This window comes from Carcharhinus amblyrhynchos, unplaced genomic scaffold (genome assembly GCF_965287045.1).
Source record: "Carcharhinus amblyrhynchos unplaced genomic scaffold, sCarAmb.v2.hapA scaffold_38, whole genome shotgun sequence".
NCBI lineage: Eukaryota > Metazoa > Chordata > Chondrichthyes > Carcharhiniformes > Carcharhinidae > Carcharhinus > Carcharhinus amblyrhynchos.
Genome location: NW_027649779.1, coordinates 2,872,985 through 2,890,569, shown reverse-complemented (window position 1 = coordinate 2,890,569; position 17,585 = coordinate 2,872,985). Strand labels below are relative to the sequence as shown.

General features: G+C 46.1%; 2 protein-coding genes across 3 annotated transcripts in view; both read right to left on the bottom strand.

Annotated features, from left to right (window-relative positions):
* LOC145362394 (uncharacterized) overlaps positions 1-17,585 on the bottom strand; it is a 74,129-nt gene that overhangs the window by 10,333 nt on the left and 46,211 nt on the right. The window contains exon 5 of the mRNA XM_080218440.1: positions 877-894. Within this exon, the coding sequence (XP_080074566.1) occupies positions 877-894 (18 nt within the window). The remainder of the gene's footprint in view (positions 1-876; positions 895-17,585) is intronic.
* LOC145362585 (uncharacterized) lies at positions 7,651-14,324 on the bottom strand. 2 transcript variants are annotated; one of them, XM_080218587.1, is made up of 3 exons: positions 13,509-14,324; positions 10,465-10,552; positions 7,651-10,016 (listed from the first exon to the last, which is right to left on the bottom strand). In XM_080218587.1, the coding sequence occupies exon 3, from the start codon at positions 9,686-9,688 to the stop codon at positions 8,930-8,932; it is 759 nt and encodes a 252-aa protein (XP_080074713.1). In that variant the 5' UTR covers positions 9,689-10,016; positions 10,465-10,552; positions 13,509-14,324; the 3' UTR covers positions 7,651-8,929. The 2 variants fall into 2 exon arrangements, with proteins under 2 accessions (XP_080074713.1, XP_080074714.1); XM_080218588.1 differs by lacking the exon at positions 10,465-10,552.

The window sequence follows — 17,585 nt, the reverse complement described above, 5'->3', positions numbered from 1 at the left end:
TGGAGCTCTGAAAGGTCGATCTGGGGGTGGATCATACAGCAGGAACAGAACTTCATTCCTGACGCAGTCCCTCATGCTGAGAGGGACACACAGCACTTGGGTCTTTTTCGTCACTTTTCACTGTGTGGGAGCATCCTGAGGTGTGTAAGAAATGAGTCCCAGTCGCTCTTTTCTATGGTTCAGAGCTCCTAGACGTGGAACAGAAGCTCCTTCATAACTGTGTTTAGAGTCAGGAAGAATAACAGTGAATGCTGGTAATGTGCTGCTAAATTGGTGTAAAACTGGAACCTGTTCCTGACTGAGAGTGAAACGGCAGGTTTCGATTTCCAGACTATTTTAAACCTGTTTGTGTCAGTGCCAGATCATTGAAATAGAAATCAGCTCAAAGTAAAGTGGCTGAAATCTGCATTATAGTCAGAGCTGGAGGATTTCAGAGGAGCTGTTAACTGCTGGGATAATTAGACAACAGTTTGATTCCCAGGTAGGGAAGGAGTGCAGAGTGTGTCCAGGAATTCCATGATTTATTGATCATGCTTCCCACATACTGTCCTCTTAAATAAACCTCACTCCTATCAGCCTTTAACCATTGTCTACAGAACAGAGGGAAGAGTGCAGCTGTGCCTGCCCCTTTAACTGGACGCTGAGCAGCATCAGAGCCCCGACTGCCCCTTTAAGAATGAATATTGTGTTCAGCTGAAGATTCCTGTAATTTTCTGGGTGAGCTCCTCATTTTGATCATTCTCAGTGATCCTTGGGTGTGTGAACCTGTTCTCACTCACTTAATATCTCTCACTTAACATCGCTCTGCTTTCTCTCACACTCACTGCACATCTCTCTCTCTGACATTCACACACCTCACTTACCTTCCACCCCTACACTCAATGAAACCCGCGCCTTTCTCTCATTCACTTAATCTCTCTCTCAGATACTGCCTAAGTCACTTAACCTCTGTCTATCTTTCTTTCAGACAGTTTAACTTTTCTACGTTTGTGCCTAAACTGACTTAGGTTTTTCTTTCTCTCATTACCTCTCTCTCAAAAAGCATCGAAAACACTTAATCTCTCTTCTCTGTCTGAGACAACGTCTAACTTACAGAGACTCAATCCTCCTTTCCCTGTTTCTCTCTCCCACTTCCTCTGACAGGCCCTGACCTGCTTTAAATCTCAAATTTTCTGCTAACTGTTTTTGAGGAAAAGTCATTGTTTGATATAATTATCCCTCATCTCTCCCAGTCATGACCCTCAGTCCATCTCCCAATTCAGTGACAATGTTAAAAACCCAAAAGAATCTCCTTTCTATATTGTTTAAAATGGGAATGGGGGTGACTGTAATGCTGAAACCAGCAGCAATCTGTGTGGTTGTTCTTGATGCTGTCACAGTGAGTTCACCCTCACAGGCAGGAAGACTGTTCACGGCGATAACATCAAACTGACGCCCACTGTTTCATTCTCAGGTATCACAACTTCCTCTTTCTCTGCTGCCGGTTCCAAACCGCACATCTCACTTCCGAGCAGAAAATAAATCCAGGGACCACAATCTGGTCAGAGCATCTGTCAATGAGGCCTATATCTGTCCACAGAGTTGCACTGCGGTGACATTTACAAATGAGCCTATTATTTCTGTTCAGACTTTCATTTCCAGATATAACTGGCTGTGTTTGTGGATCAGTCAGGGTTTGCTCTGATACCCATGGCAAGGAACTGATAGCCTGCTTCTTATATTTTACATTATTCTGTGTTGCTTGTTTCCCGTTTCTCAGCTTTTATCTTTGACGACCTCAGCTTTCTGCTTTTTAAAATCTCTCAATTTTTTTTCTGTCTCTCTGTCCCTCCTTTCCTCTGTATCTCTCTGTCTCTGTGTGCTCCTCTTTAACCGGGATGTTCAAAACCATGAAGGGTTTCTGATTGAAGGAAAATCAGGGAGAAAAGCAGAAAAACTCGGCAGGTCTGTGTTCAGAGATAAACAGTTAACATTTCGAGTCCATATGATTCTTCAGGACAGGAAAAACGTGGGTTTTTAGATCAGGGAATATGATGGGGAGATTTAGAACAAAGAACAGCACAGCCCGGGAAACAGACCCTTCGGCCCAACGAGCCTGCGCCACCATTTTAACATTACCAGTCACCCCTCCACCCATGACCCTTATCTATGCTTACGGCATTCCACATTGAGGGAAACTAATTTAGGGACAATCTGTTACACCAATCAGCCTAATAGCACATCTTTGGGGTGTGGGAGGAAACCGGAGCACCCGGAGAAAACCCACGCAAGCACAGGGAGAATGTGCAAACTTCCACAGACACTGACCCATGTGTCTGCACAGCAAACAGTGATAGTCACTGAGCTGTCGTGTTACCCAGCATCTGGTCCAGTTTAAGCGTACACTAACGACATGAAGTACTACTCTCAAAACAACCAAAAGCAGCCCTCGTACGACCCACCACGTGTATGCCCCTTGTTGGGCAACAAGGCGGACTGAATCCCCTGTGGATTAAGAGAGAAAAACATTAGTATCGTCCACATCCTTATACACACATTCAAGGGAATCCCCAAGTGAAACAACTGAGCCAGAAAATATGTATAATAGAGATGTTTAAAATGGCAAATGATTTATGATAGTGTCAATAAAGAGGAACTGTTTCCCAGGAGCAGGAGGATCTGTCAATGGAGAGAATCTATTTCCCAGGAACAGGAGGCTCTGTTAGCAGAGGACACAGAGATTTAACACAATTGGCAGCCTAACTGGAGGGCATGATAAGGAGATCTTTTTTACGCAATGATTCGAAGAGATCTGGAATGTACAAACTGACAGGTGCTCGAAGCAGGTTTAATAGTAACTTCCAAAGGAAATGGGATAAATACTTGCAGAGGGTAAATTAGCAGTGACGGTGAATGGGATTAATTGGACAGTTCACTCGTCTTCGTGACATTCTGAGTATTTCTATCCTGAAGTTTTAACATTTGCTCTTTTCAGTCACAATGTGTCTCAAACAGAAGATTAAAGCATTACTTTCTGTGAGCTGTCAGATTTATTTCCTGACTGCAATCCAAGGACTGCAAATAGCCTTGAGAATGTTACCAGACAACAAATTTTATGAAATTGGGCACACAAAATGGAAGCAGACTAAAGTTATCCTCAGAGCCTCTCCTCTAAAAATCACAAATTGTCTACCGATCAGTAGGCAAGAGCATGCTTTTAGAATGCAAATGAGGGCTAGCACATAAGGGAAGCTGGGCAAAGAACAAAGAACAACACAGCACGGGAAACAGGCCCAACGAGCCCGCGCCGCCATCTTAACAATGTGTTTTTCCTCCTCCACCCTTGACCCATGTCTATGCTTATGGTACCCCCATTGGAAACCAGATAAAGGGGAGAATAATTTAGGGACAATTTATTACACCAATCAGCCTAAGAGCACATCATTGGGGTGTGGGAGGAAACCGGAGCATCCGGAGAAAACCCACACAACCACAGGGAGAATGCGCAAACTCCCACAGACACTGGCCCAAATCCATGTATCTGCACAGCTAACAGTGATAGTCACTGAGCTGTCATGGTGCCCATCTGCTGGTCCAGTTTAAGCGTACACTAACAACGTGAAGCACTAGGCAACTGTCGAAACATCCAAGAGCAGCCCACACACGACCCACCGTGTGTATGCCCCTCATTAGACAACAAGGTGGACCGACGCACCTGCGGAGTAAAAGAGAAAGAACATCAACACATGTAGCATTAGATTTCCAGTAATGTCCCGAGGCTCTGATCCTTATTTAAAACAGTCTCCTATAACCATCCATCCCTGTTTCGCTCATGTGCCTATCTAAGTAAACCTTAAACAAGTCCAGCGTGCCTGCCTCCACCACCTTACTTGGCAGTGCACTCCATACCCCCACGACCCTCTGTGTGAAAAACCTCCCTCTAGTATCCAAATTATACCTCTCCCCCCTCACCTTAAGCCCGTGGCCCTTCGTGATATTTGTCTCCAATCTAGGAAAAAGCCGGCCACTGTTTACTCTATCTATACCCTTCATTATTTTATACACCTCTATCTCTGTCTTTCTAAGGAAAAGAGCCCCAATTTACCCAATCTTTCCTCATAACCCAGTCCTTCCATACCAAGCAGCCTCCTGGTAAACCTCCTCTGCACTCTCTCCAGGGTCTCCACGTCCTTCCGGTAGTAAGGTGACCAGGACTGGACCCAGTACTCCAAATGCGGTCTAACCAACGTTCTGTACAACTGTAGCATTAGACTCCAGCTCTTATACACTATACCCCTTCCTATAAAGGCCAACATACCAGAAGCAGGATGGCACCTACAGGAACTAAATCCCCACCCCATCAAAATCAGCACTTTTAAAACAGTCAAACAACCCATGGAGATGCCTAAAATTAGCATAGTTAAGGAAACATTCCTGGCCCCTCAAAACCTCTTTTGAGATCAATGACACACCAATGGTTCAAACCCCGGAGATTCTAGACTATTAAATAACCAATCAGACAAAACAATTAACACACACCTAAAACAATTTCCTCAACACTTGGAAACATCAAGATGGGATGGCTAAGGTCGAATACTGTAAATAAAGTATTAGTATTTGAATCGCGGAGTTCAGGTATAACCATAGCCTGCTGCGAGGGACAGACAGAGCGCTTTCGGGACAGTCCGATTGTATGTCCTGACTGCACTTCTCTGTCGACGTAAAAGAAAATAAAGCTGTGCTGTTATTGAACTTCACCCTGAGTCCATAGTGGTCATTTTGTTTCAGATTATTTTCAATTCTTCTCTCAGAAAGTCCTCAGATTTCAGAAATCTCTGGAGTTCCCCGTGTCCATCATTGTTCTCCCTTTGAGGTTCACAGCTCTGAGCCAGGCAGAGTCAGTCACATTTAAGTGTCATGATGTTTCCACTCCTATTTTATCACACACCTCCCAGTGACACTCATCATAAAAACAAAGAACAACACAGCCCGGGAAACAGGTCCTTCGACCCAACGAGCCCGCGCCACCATTTTAACATTACCAGTCCCCCCTCCACCCATGACCCTTGTCTATGGCATTCCACATTGAGGGGAGACTAATTTAGGGACAATTTGTTACACCAATTAGCCTAATAGCACATCTTTGGGGTGTGGGAGGAAACCGGAGCACCCGGAGAAAACCCACGCAAGCACGGGGAGAATGTGCAAACTCCCACAGACACCGGCCCAAATCCATGTATCTGCACAGCAAACAGTGACAGTCACTGAGCTGTCGTGTTGCCCGTCAGCTGGTCCAGTTTAAGCACACACTAATGACATGAAGCACTAGGCTGCTCTCGAAACAACCAAGAGCAGCCCTCGTACGACCCACTGTGTGTATGCCCCTTGTTGGACAAGGCGGACTGAATCACCTGTGGATTAAAAGAGAAAAACATCAGTATCATCCACATCCTTATACACACATTCAAGGGAATCCCCGAGTGAAACAAGTGAGCCAGAAAATATGTTGGAAGGTCCATAGGAATCAACTGATTCCCAGGGGTGTCCCAAGGCTCCTGAACTTTATTTAAAACAGTCTCCTGTATCCCTCCATCTCCATGCCGCTCATGTGCCTATCTAAGTAACTTTTAAACACCAATCATAACACACAAATGTTATTGCTCCCTTACACCTTGTTCTCCTCTTACAATCAGATGTTGATTGGGCCTCTGGTTTGAAGTTTATTTGTTAGTGTCACAAGCAGGCTTACGTTAACACTGCAATGAGGTTACTGTGAAAATCCCTGCGTCGCCACCTATTCGAGTACACTGAGGGAGAATGTAGCATTATCGATGCACTGAACCAGCACGTCTTTTGGTGTAGGGGAGGAAACCAGAGATGAAACCCATGCAGACACAGGGAGAACGTGCAGTCTGTGCAGCAGTGAGCCGTGCCGGGTCTCTGTCGCTATGAAATAGCAGTGCTAACCACTGTGCCACCTGATTCCCTTAGGGTTAGATTAGCTGCAGTTAAAATGATCTCAGAGACATTAGAACTGACCTTTGTGAGTATTATTATACCAAACACCAATCAGTCCCAGGATCTGCAGATGGAGTATAATGTTAGCAAGTGTGAGGTTATCCACTTTGGCAGAAATAATAGCAGGAGGGATTATTATTTAAAGGGTGAAAAGCTGCAGCATGCTACGGTGCAGAGGGACCTCGGGGTCCTTGTGCATGAGTCGCAAAAACCCAGTCCGCAGGTGCAGCAGGTGATCAAGAAGGCGAATGGGATGCTGGCCTTTATAGCGAGGGGGATAGAATATAAAAGTAGGGAGGTCTTGCTGCAACTGTACAGGGTACTGGTGAGGCCGCAGCTGGAGTACTGTGTGCAGTTTTGGTCGCTGCACTTGCAGAAGGATATTTTGGCCTTGGAGGGAGTGCAAAGGAGGTTCACTAGGCTGATACCGGAGATGAGGGGGTTGGACTATGAAGAGAGACTAAATAGACTGGGTCTGTACTCATTGAAGTTTAGAAGGATGAGGGGGGATCTTATAGAGACGTATAAGATAATGAAGGGGATGGATAGGGTAGAGGTAGAGAGATTCTTCCCGCTTAGAAAAGATAGCAGGACTAGAGGACACAACCTCAAGATAAGGGGGGGAGGGGGGAGCAGTTTAGATCGGAGTTGAGGAGGAACTTCTTCACTCAAAGAGTGGTGAATCTCTGGAATTCTCTGCCCGTTGAAGTGGTGGAGGCTACCTCGCTGAATATATTTAAGTCCCGGGTAGATAGGTTTCTGATAGACGAGGGAATTAAGGGGAGAAAGCGGGAAAATGGAACTGATCCACTTCAAATCAGCCATGATCTTATTGAATGGCGGGGCAGGCTTGAAGGGCTAGATGGCCTACTCCTGCTCCTATTTCTTACGTTCTACCAGTCCCAGAGGACAAACAGGATGACACAGAGAGAGTGCTGGTCTCTGTAGCTGCAGTCTCCTCTGAACAGTTAAGTGTTGTGATCCAGAGTGTGGGTGTTGGGCTGAAGCCAGTATGGATCACTTCACAATCTCTTGGCTCTCGAGAGCCTACTTTAAACTTCACGCAGACAGTTGGATTACACGAGGGTCATCAGATCGAAGGTCTGTGCTGCAAACAGAGTTAACAGACCTGTCCTGTGTTTGTCAGCCAGTCTCCTGCTGTGGAAGCTTTCTTCATGAGACAGAGAGTGAGCTACTTCTATAATAATCCAGACATTTCTTAAGGTTTTATAGGGTTATCGGATAGTGATTTTTTTTTACAGCCTAGTACTTGGATTGGAACATGTGTGCACTCCCAAACTGAGGGGAATACTTTTTTGATTTGATTTATTGTCACATGTATTAGTATACAGTGAAAAATACTGTATCTTGTGCACTATACAGACAAGCATACTGTTCCTAAAGAAGGAAAGGAGAGGGTGCAGAATGTAGTGTTACAGTCACAGCGAGGGTGCAGAGAAAGATCAACTTAATGCGAGGTAGGTCCATTCAAAAGTCTGACAGCAGCAGGGAAGAAGCTGTTCTTGAGTCGGTCGGTACGTGACCTCAGACTTCTGTATCTTTTTCCCTATGGAAAAAGGTGGAAGAGGGAATGTCCGGGATGCGTGGGGTCCTTAATTATCCCGGCTGCTTTTCCCCGAGGCAGCCGGAAGTGTAGACAGAGTCAATGGATGGGAGGCTGGTTTGTGTGATGGATTGGGCTACATTCACCACCCTTTTGTAGTTCCTTGCGGTCTTGGGCAGAGCAGGAGCCCAGACCGAGCTGTGATCCAACCAGAAAGAATGCTTTCTATGGGGCATCTGTAAAAGTTGGTGAGAGTCGTAGCTGACATGCCAAATTTCCTTAGTCTTCTGAGAAAGTAGAGGCGTTGGTGGGGCTTTCTTAACTATAGTGTCAGCGTGGGGGGGGACCAGGACAGGTTGTTGGTGATCTGGACACCTAGAAACTTGAAGCTCTCGATCCTTTCTCATTGGTTCCCGTTGATGTAGACAGGGGCATGTTCTCCTTTACACTTCCTGAAGTCGATGAAAATCTCCTTTGTTTTGTTGACATTGAGGGAGAGATTATTGTTGCTGCACCAGTTCACCAGATTCTCTATCTCATTCCTGTTCTCTGTCTCGAGATTGTTTGAGATCCGACCCAGTACGATGGGGTCATCAGCAAACTTGAAAATGTAGATTCTGTAGGCACAGGAGGGGTAACATCTGGGAGTTCTTGATTCTCCACCAGTTCTCATTCCCCTTTCTTTCTGGTGGATAATGGAGGTGTCACTGTGTGTAATGTGCAAGTCAGAAAGAATTCCCAGCAAGGATTAATCAACACTTTCTCATTGCAGATGTCAATCAGTGGGACCTCTCCCACACTGAACTGGAGAGTTTGTCCCAAAGATCAATGTAGTAAAAGTTCAGAATCTTGTTGTAAACTAATTTCTGATGAGAGTTGCTGAGTTATGGGGAAAGATCAGAGGCAGCGGTCCTTAAAGGGAAGCTGCAGCCTCGAGAACACAATCAGCTCCAGATCCAGAATCTTAAACCTCAGCCCAGTTACTGGGATTATTAACATCAACAAAACAAAATCCGTACGAGATAAAACTAGAACCAGAGAGGGCACAACCTCAGGCTAAAGGGACGCTCCTTTAAAACAGAGATGGGGAGGGATTTCTTCAGCCAGAGAGTGGGGAATGTGTGGAACTCTTTGCTGCAGAAGGCTGTGGAGGGCCAGGTCATTGAGTGTCTTTAAGACAGAGATAGATAGGGTCTTGATGAATAAGGGGATCAGGGGTTATGGGAAAAAGGCAGGAGAATGGGGATGAGAAAAATATCAGCCATGATTGAATGGCAGAGCAGATGGGCCGAGTGGCCTCATTCTGCTCCTATATCTGATGAACAATCAGTATTGAACTGCACTAACATCAGAATCCAAACCCTACAGTTAATTGTGAATGCGTTGGTGCCTCAGCAGGCTGCCAGACTGAGTGAATCCCTTCCCGCACTGGGAGCAGGTGAACGGCCTCTCCCTCGTGTGGACTCGCTGGTGTCTCCTCAGGTGGGATGAACAAGTGAATTTGTTCCCACACTCAGAGCAGGTGAACGGTTTCTCCCCAGTGTGTGTTCGCTGGTGTGTCTGCAGGTGAGATAACTGAGCAAATTTATTCCCACACTCGGAGCAGGTGAACGGTCTCTCCCCAGTGTGAACTCGCTGGTGTACACCGAGCTGGGCTGAAGACCTGAATCTCTTCCCACAGGAAGTGCAGCCGAACACCTTCTCCTCAGTGTGAACTCGCTGGTGACTTAGCAAATCAGAGGACCGAGTGAATCCTTTCCCACACACAGGGCAGGTGAACGGTCTCTCCCCAGTGTGAACTTGCTGGTGTTTCAGTAAATTGGATGACTGAATGAATCCCTTCCCACACTCAGAGCAGGTGAACTGTGTCTCCCCAGTGTGAACTCGCTGGTGTCTCCGCAGGTCAGATAACTGAGTGAATCCCTTCCCACACTCCGAGCAGGTGAACGGCCTCTCCCCAGTGTGAAACCGCTGGTGCGTTAGCAATTGGGAGGACTGAGTGAATCCCTTCCCACACTCTGAGCAGGTGAACGGCCTCTCCCCAGTGTGACTGCGCTGATGAATTTCCAGCAGGGATGGAGAACTGAATCCTTTCCCACACTCCCCACATTTCCATGGTTTCTCCATGGTGTTAGTGTCCTCGTGTCCCTCCAAGGTGGATGATCACACACAAGAACACGTGTACAATTTCTCCTCACTGTGAACGGTGTGATGTTTTTTCAGGCTGTGTAACTGGTTAAAGCTCTTTCCACACTCAGTTCACTGGAACATTCTCATTCAGGTGTGTCACAGTGATGTTTCAAACCTTTTCCCACAGGCAGAACAGACAAACATTTCTTCTTTCACATTCGAAGACTGATGATATTCAAATCCTGATTAATCGAGCGACTCTGTTGGCTCTTTACGTGATACTTGGTTTGAGTTTCTTGTCTGCAAATCCTCCCGTTCTAATTCTCTGCGAAAAGAGTTTACAAAGTCATCACCGGAAGAACAGGAAATTCTCGCTCCTATGGAACACTTTGATCCCCAAAGTTGCAAATTTCTGTCCCTCTCATGTCTTCAGTTTAAAATTCTCCTCCTTGCATTCAAATCTCTCCAGGGCTTCATCCCTCCCTATCTCTGTATTATCCTCTAACCCTGCTGCCCGCTGAGATATCTGTGCTGCTCTAATTCTGGCACCTTGTACATTCACTATTTAATCCCTCCACCATTTGAGACAAAGCCTTCAGTCTCTCATCCCCAAACTCTGAAACCCTCCCCCTTCACCTCTCCATACTATATTTTTGTCCTTTAAGACACTGGAATATTGCTAAAAACCTTTTGTATCTTATACTCATCTGGACAGACACAAGCATGCCAAATTGTAAAGATTATCAGTTGGACTTGTAAAGTGTTTTACTTACACTTGCGAGAAGCTACATGTAGTCAAACACAGGGAGCTGTCCTCTGCATGTAGAAGGGACATGTCCAAGCAATGGGCCTTTTCTGAAACTAAACAAAGGCAGGAGTGATAGTTCCCTGGTGCATTCTCCATGGCCACATCCTAACCAATCAGAACTGACTGTCAAACCAGTCAATACATGTTCCTCATCCAGCAGCAATTATTATTTGCTTTGAAATTTGGTATTTTTGCATCTGTCTGGATGAATGCAAGATGAAAAGCTTCAAAAACACGTGTCTTTCAATTAGCAATACTTAAATTCCATACGACTGAGTGACCATAGGTTTACAATTCTACAAGTCCCCAGGACCGGATGGAATGCATCCGAGGGTTCTGAAAGAAATGGCGGAGGTGATAGTGGATGCCTTGGTGGTTATTTTCCAGACGTCACTGGATTCCGGGGAAGTGCCGGAAGATTGGAAAACGGCTAATGTTACGCCGTTGTTTAAGAAGGGTGCCAGGCAAAAGGCGGGGAATTATAGGCCGGTTAGTTTAACGTCTGTGGTAGGTAAAATGTTAGAATCCGTCATTAAGGAGGAAATTGCGAGGCATCTTGAAGGGAATTGCTTGATAGGGCGGACGCAACACGGTTTCATTAAAGGGAAGTCGTGTCTGACAAATTTACTGGAGTTCTATGAGGATGTGTCTAGGGCAGTGGATAGAGGAGAGCCAGTGGATGTGGTCTTTCTGGATTTTCAGAAGGTGTTTGACAAGGTACCTCACAAGAGGTTATTGCAGAAGGTCAGGGGACATGGAGTTGGGGGTAGGGTGTTAGCGTGGATAGAGGATTGGTTGTCAAATAGGAGGCAGAGAGTGGGGGTAAATGGGTGCTATTCGGATTGGCGGTTGGTGACTAGTGGGGTGCCCCAGGGGTCGGTGCTGGGGCCTCAGCTATTTACCATTTATATAGATGATCTGGAGGAGGGAACCGAGTGCAGGGTGTCGAAATTTGCTGATGACACCAAGATTGGGGGAAAGGCAAATTGTGCGGAGGGTGTGGAGAGTCTGCAGAAGGATCTAGATAGGCTGGGCGAATGGGCCAGGAAATGGCAAATGGAATTTAATGTTGGCAAGTGTGAGGTGGTCCACTTTGGTAGGAAGAATGGTAGGAAGGACTATTACTTACGTGCCGAAAAACTGCAGCAGGCGACGGTGCAGAGGGACCTCGGGGTCCTTGTGCATGAGTCGCAAAAACCCAGCTTGCAGGTGCAGCAGGTGGTCAGGAAGGCGAATGGGATGCTGGCCTTCATAGCGAGGGGGATTGAATATAAAAGTAGGGAGGTCTTGCTGCAGCTGTATAGGGCATTGGTGAGGCCGCAGCTGGAGTACTGTGTGCAGTTTTGGGCGCCGCACCTGCGCAAGGATATTTTGGCCCTGGAGGGAGTGCAGAGGAGGTTTACTAGGCTGATACCGGAGTTGAGGGGATTAAGCTATGAGGAGAGGCTGAATAAACTAGGCTTGTACTCGTTAGAGTTTAGAAGAATGAGGGGAGATCTCATTGAGACGTATAAGATGATGAATGGGATGGATAGGATAGAGGTGGAGAGACTCTTCCCGCTCAAAAAAGACAGTAGGACTAGGGGGCACAGACTCAAGATAAAGGGGAGGCGGTTTAGAACGGAGTTGAGGAGGAACTTCTTCACTCAAAGGGTGGTGAATCTCTGGAATTCTCTGCCCGTTGAAGTGGTGGAGGCTGCCTCGCTAAATATTTTTAAGAAGCGGGTTGATGGGTTCTTGATAAGAGAGGGGATTAAAGGTTATGGGGAGAGGGCGGGAAAGTGGAACTGAGCCACGACAGATCAGCCATGATCTTATTGAATGGCGGGGCAGGCTCGAAGGGCTAGATGGCCTACTCCTGCTCCTATTTCTTATGTTTCTTATGTTTATTACTGCTGATCTGAAAGTCCCAGTGAACACACATTTTATGAATGGCTCATTGCCACCAATAAAAATAGAAAACACTGGATAAATTCAGCAAGAATGACAGCAACTGTGGAGAGAAACAAAGTTAATGTTTTCAGTCCATGTGACCCTTCTATAGAATATAAAAAAGATATAAATTTTGGACAGAATGGAAAGCTGGTGATCAGTCAGAGTTAAGGAGAGATTGATAATGATGTCAGGGGCGTGAGAAAAAAGGGGGAGTTAATGGAATCATTAGGACTGAAGAATGTTGACTGCGGCAAAGGTTAGATACGGAATGTGTTAATGGAAGATCAGAGCTCAGAACAAAACTGAACAAGGGACAGTAGCCACATGGGGCAGGGGTTGTGTTGGGACAAGCCAAGGGAAACTGGATAACAGAAAACAAAAAAAGGAGAGCGGAGATGGAAGGGAAAGTTCACATTCTGAAGCTGTTGAATGTAACGTTGAATCCAGAAGGTTGTAACTTGCCCAACTGGAAGATGAGGTGTTTTTCATTGAGTTTGCATTGTGTACAACTGGAGCATTGCAGCAGACCGAGGGTGGGCATGAGAGCAAGACACTGAGCTGAAATGTGACCGGAAGGTTGTGGTCAGGTTTGGGGATGGAGTGAAAGATGTTTCCACAAAGCAGATATCCGGTGTACATTTAATGTCCCCAAGGTAAAGGAGTCCACAAAGGGAGCACCGAGTTGGAGGAGATACAAATGAAATGCTGCATCACCTGAAAGGAGGATTTCTCCCTGGGGTAATCAGCAGGGAGAGGTTACACATTCTGTGATGGCATAGCGAGTGCGCATGCGCTTTGGGCACATTGCCCCTTATAAAGATGGCAGTAGCGCATTCGCGTTGGTGAACATCGGCTATATAAAGATGGCGGCGGCGCATGTGCTTTGGTGCACATTGCCCCTTATAAAGATGGCAACAGCGCATGCGCTGTGATGCACATCGCCTCTATAAAGATGGTGGCCGGTATCTCGGCTCTCTCCTGGAGAAAGGTCGCATCGCCGAGCAAACGCGGCACCAAAACCGTATTGAGGGTTTAGTGACCGCACAGTAAGCTTATGAAGCCTCTCTGACTTACCTGCTGGCTCTGTTTATCTTTACAGATTTAATTTAGTCTCTGGATCCGCGCTCGGCCTTTGGAAAACTCGCATTTTAAAACCTCTCGCGCGAGCTCCGGCCCTCCGTCTCTACCGACTGCGCATGTGCCAACATGATGATTGACACCGACTCCGGACCAATCGGAGGAGGTGGTGCCGGAGGTCAGAGGGTGAGTGGCTGATGCGTCAACCAATCAGACTGAATGGGGGGCGGGGTTGGGCTGAGGGTGAAACATGCGCAGTGGAGGTGCTGTATCTGAATGAAGGCGGTCAGATTCTCAGTGTACCGCCAGGGGGACACAGTGAGACTCATCCAGACACTGGGATCTCAGCCCAGGGAGAGAGACTCTTCCAGACACTGAACTGGGATCTCAGCCCAGAGAGAGAGACTCATCCAGACACTGAACTGGGATCTCAGCCCAGGGAGAGAGACTCATCCAGACACTGAACTGGGATCTCAGCCCAGAGAGAGAGACTCTTCCAGACACTGAACTGGGATCTCAGCCCAGAGAGAGAGACTCTTCCAGACACTGAACTGGGATCTCAGCCCAGAGAGAGAGACTCATCCAGACACTGGACTGGGATCTCAGCCCAGAGAGAGACTCATCCAGACACTGGACTGGGATCTCAGCCCAGAGAGAGACTCATCCAGACACTGGACTGGGATCTCAGCCTAGAGAGAGACTCATCCAGACACTGAACTGGGATCTCAGCCCAGGGAGTGGAGAGGGAAAGTGGAGAATTCTCTCACTCACCTGATGAAGGAATAGTGTTCCGAAAGCTTGCGGCCGTTACTATCAAATAAACCTGTTGGACTTTAACCTGGTGTTGTGAGACGTCTTACTGTGTTTACCCCAGTCCAATGTCGGCATCTCCACATCAGGGATCTTGTGTCGGACCGGCATCTGAACTGGGACATCAGCCCAGGGAGGGGGGAAAGTATAAGTATGGGTCTGTACTCGTTGGAGTTTAGAAGGATGAGGGGGGATCTTATAGAGACGTATAAGATAATGAAGGGGATGGATAGGGTAGAGGTAGAGAGATTCTTCCCGCTCAGAAAGGATAGCAGGACTAGAGGGCACAGCCTCAAGATAAGGGGGGAGCAGTTTAGAACAGTGTTGAGGAGGAACTTCTTCACTCAAAGGGTGGTGAATCTCTGGAATTCTCTGCCCATTGAAGTGGTGGAGGCTGCCTCGCTGAATATATTTAAGTCACAGGGAGATAGGTTTCTGATAGGCAAGGGAATTAAGGGTTATGGGGAGAAAGCGGGAAAGTGGAACTGATCCACTTCAGATCAGCCATGATCTTATTGAATGGCAGGGCAGGCTCGAAGGGCTAGATGGCCTACTCCTGCTCCTATTTCATAAGAACATAAGAAATAGGAGCAGGAGTAGGCCATCTAGCCCTTCGAGCCTGCCCCGCCATTCAATAAGATCATGGCTGATCTGTCGTGGCTCAGTTCCACTTTCCCGCCCTCTCCCCATAACCCTTAATCCCCTCTCTTATCAAGAACCCATCAACCCGCTTCTTAAAAATATTTAGCGAGGCAGCCTCCACCACTTCAACGGGCAGAGAATTCCAGAGATTCACCACCCTTTGAGTGAAGAAGTTCCTCCTCAACTCCGTTCTAAACCGCCTCCCCTTTATCTTGAGTCTGTGCCCCCTAGTCCTACTGTCTTTTTTTGAGCGGGAAGAGTCTCTCCACCTCTATCCTATCCATCCCATTCATCATCTTATACGTCTCAATGAGATCTCCCCTCATTCTTCTAAACTCTAACGAGTACAAGCCTAGTTTATTCAGCCTCTCCTCATAGCTCAATCCCCTCAACTCCGGTATCAGCCTAGTAGACCTCCTCTGCACTCCCTCCAGGGCCAAAATATCCTTGCGCAGGTGCGGGTTTGATTCTTGGCTTGGGTTCCTGTCTGTGTGCAGTCTGCACATTCTCCCCGTGTGTGTGTGTGGGTTTCCTCCAGATGCTCTGGTTTCCTCCCACAGGTGGTTAGGTGCATTGGCCATGGTAAATTCTACTTCAGTGTACCTGAACAGGTGCCGGAATGTGACGACTAGGGGATTTTCACAGTAACTTCATTGCAGTGTTAATATAAGCCGACTTGTGACACTAATAAATAAACTGGGCTCAGTTATGTTCTGATGTTCTTACTCAGTCTCTCAACTCCGATAGGAAGTTTAACCACAGTTCAATACAACACAGGATTGGTCAGAATTATTTCACATCTCCCAAATTTTAAATAACCATGACAAATTAAAACTCTCATTCTCACGTGTATGAATTGTATCCGGATTAAAATTCCCACATGTTTAGTAACACACCCTGGAACCAGCTCAGTAAATATGGCTCCAGGCTCATAACTTTTGAAAAAAAAAGCTTTATTATTAATTATACTTTGTTTTGGAAATCTGTTTGATTTAAATCACAGACAGAAAGAAATCCTCAAAGCTTGAAGCATTCAACCCACAAATATCATCCATACACGAGCAGAGAAACTTTGCATGTGCTTTATAAGAATGACCAAAATTAATTCCTTAAGTGTTCTTGTGGTTCTGTTTTTAAACTTCTAGAAATACTTTCAATTAAAGACACAAGGTTAAATCCCCAGAAAGATAAACCTTAACAAAGGTAGCCCAAAACAATGATAAAACCCATCTACAAACATCCACATAAACAAACAAAACATACAGGGTTTCACAGCTCGTAAATATCAAACCATGAATCCTCATCATTCTCTCTCACAGCTATAGTTTCTTAAAGTGATAGAGCACTACAAGCTCACAATTCCTCAAATAAAATAAGATACAAGATGCTTAATTCTCCTTTATTATAACTGAAACTTTTTTTCTTGTTCCATCTAATGGTAGGATTAGAATCTCTCAGAGGGTCTGCTTTTCAGTCCAGTGTTACTCGGAGTCACTTCACTGACTGTCAGGTCACAAATCCCTCACAAATTTGTAAGAAAATAATTGATCTGACGCCTGAGAACGCTTCTTAACTTCTGAACTAACTACCTACCGCTGTTTCTGGATTGGTCAGACCCCCTTTTTACAGATTCAGGTTCTCAGCCACTAAACTGGAAGAAGTTTAATTCTAATTCATTCTGAGTAAATATTCTCACCAGGTCCTCCCTGGGGGCCCTGCTCAGCAGCTTTAATGGTCTGTAATTGCAGAAACTGAGCTGTCACAGGAATGTGGTCAGGACAGTCCAGTCCCATAATGCCTCACATTCAATCTGCACTCCTTCCATTATAACAGAATATGTGTCTGTATGTAGCTGCCTCGGCCATGGTCAACCCCAACACTGCCTTCCTGAACTGCTACAATGCCTGTAAATACACCCACAGTGCTGTTAGGGAGTGATTTCCAGCTGCACGTTCCAGACTTTCACTAACTGTAGGTCGATACCAGATTGATATATTCCATTCAACCACACCCAAGCTGAGTTATCCCAATTATTGTCCAGCAAAATATATTCACAATATCTTTAAAACAGAAATTAAACATTCCCATTTGATTTCAGGTACTAACATATTCTGTTAGTTTATTCTTTATTGTCAATGTCAGGCTGGGGTTGTTCCCCTTGGAGCAAAGGAGGTTGAGGGGAGATTTGAACGAGGTGGACAAGATTCTGACAGGTTTAGATAAGGTGGACAAAGAAAAGTTGTTCCCATTCGCTGATGGGACAGGGACGAGGGGGACACAGATTTAAAGTTTTGGGTCAGAGATGTAGGGGGTGGAATGTGAGGAAGAATACTTTGATGCAGCGAATGGTAATGACTTGGAACTTGCTGCCTCCGAGGGGGGAGGAAATGGACACACTAAACAATTAAAGGAAATTGGATGGATATTTGTGGGGGGGGAGGTTTCAAACAGAAATGCTCATTAAATATCCCTGAACGTCCTAACACCCTGTCACTCTGTGATCCTTGTGAAATTTAAAACAAAGTATTCGCAACAAGACTCAAAGAGAATCAGCCCACTGGAGGCTGAGACCGGCCAGTCCAGCAGAAAGAAACCCTCCCCATTGACCAACAGTGAGAATGA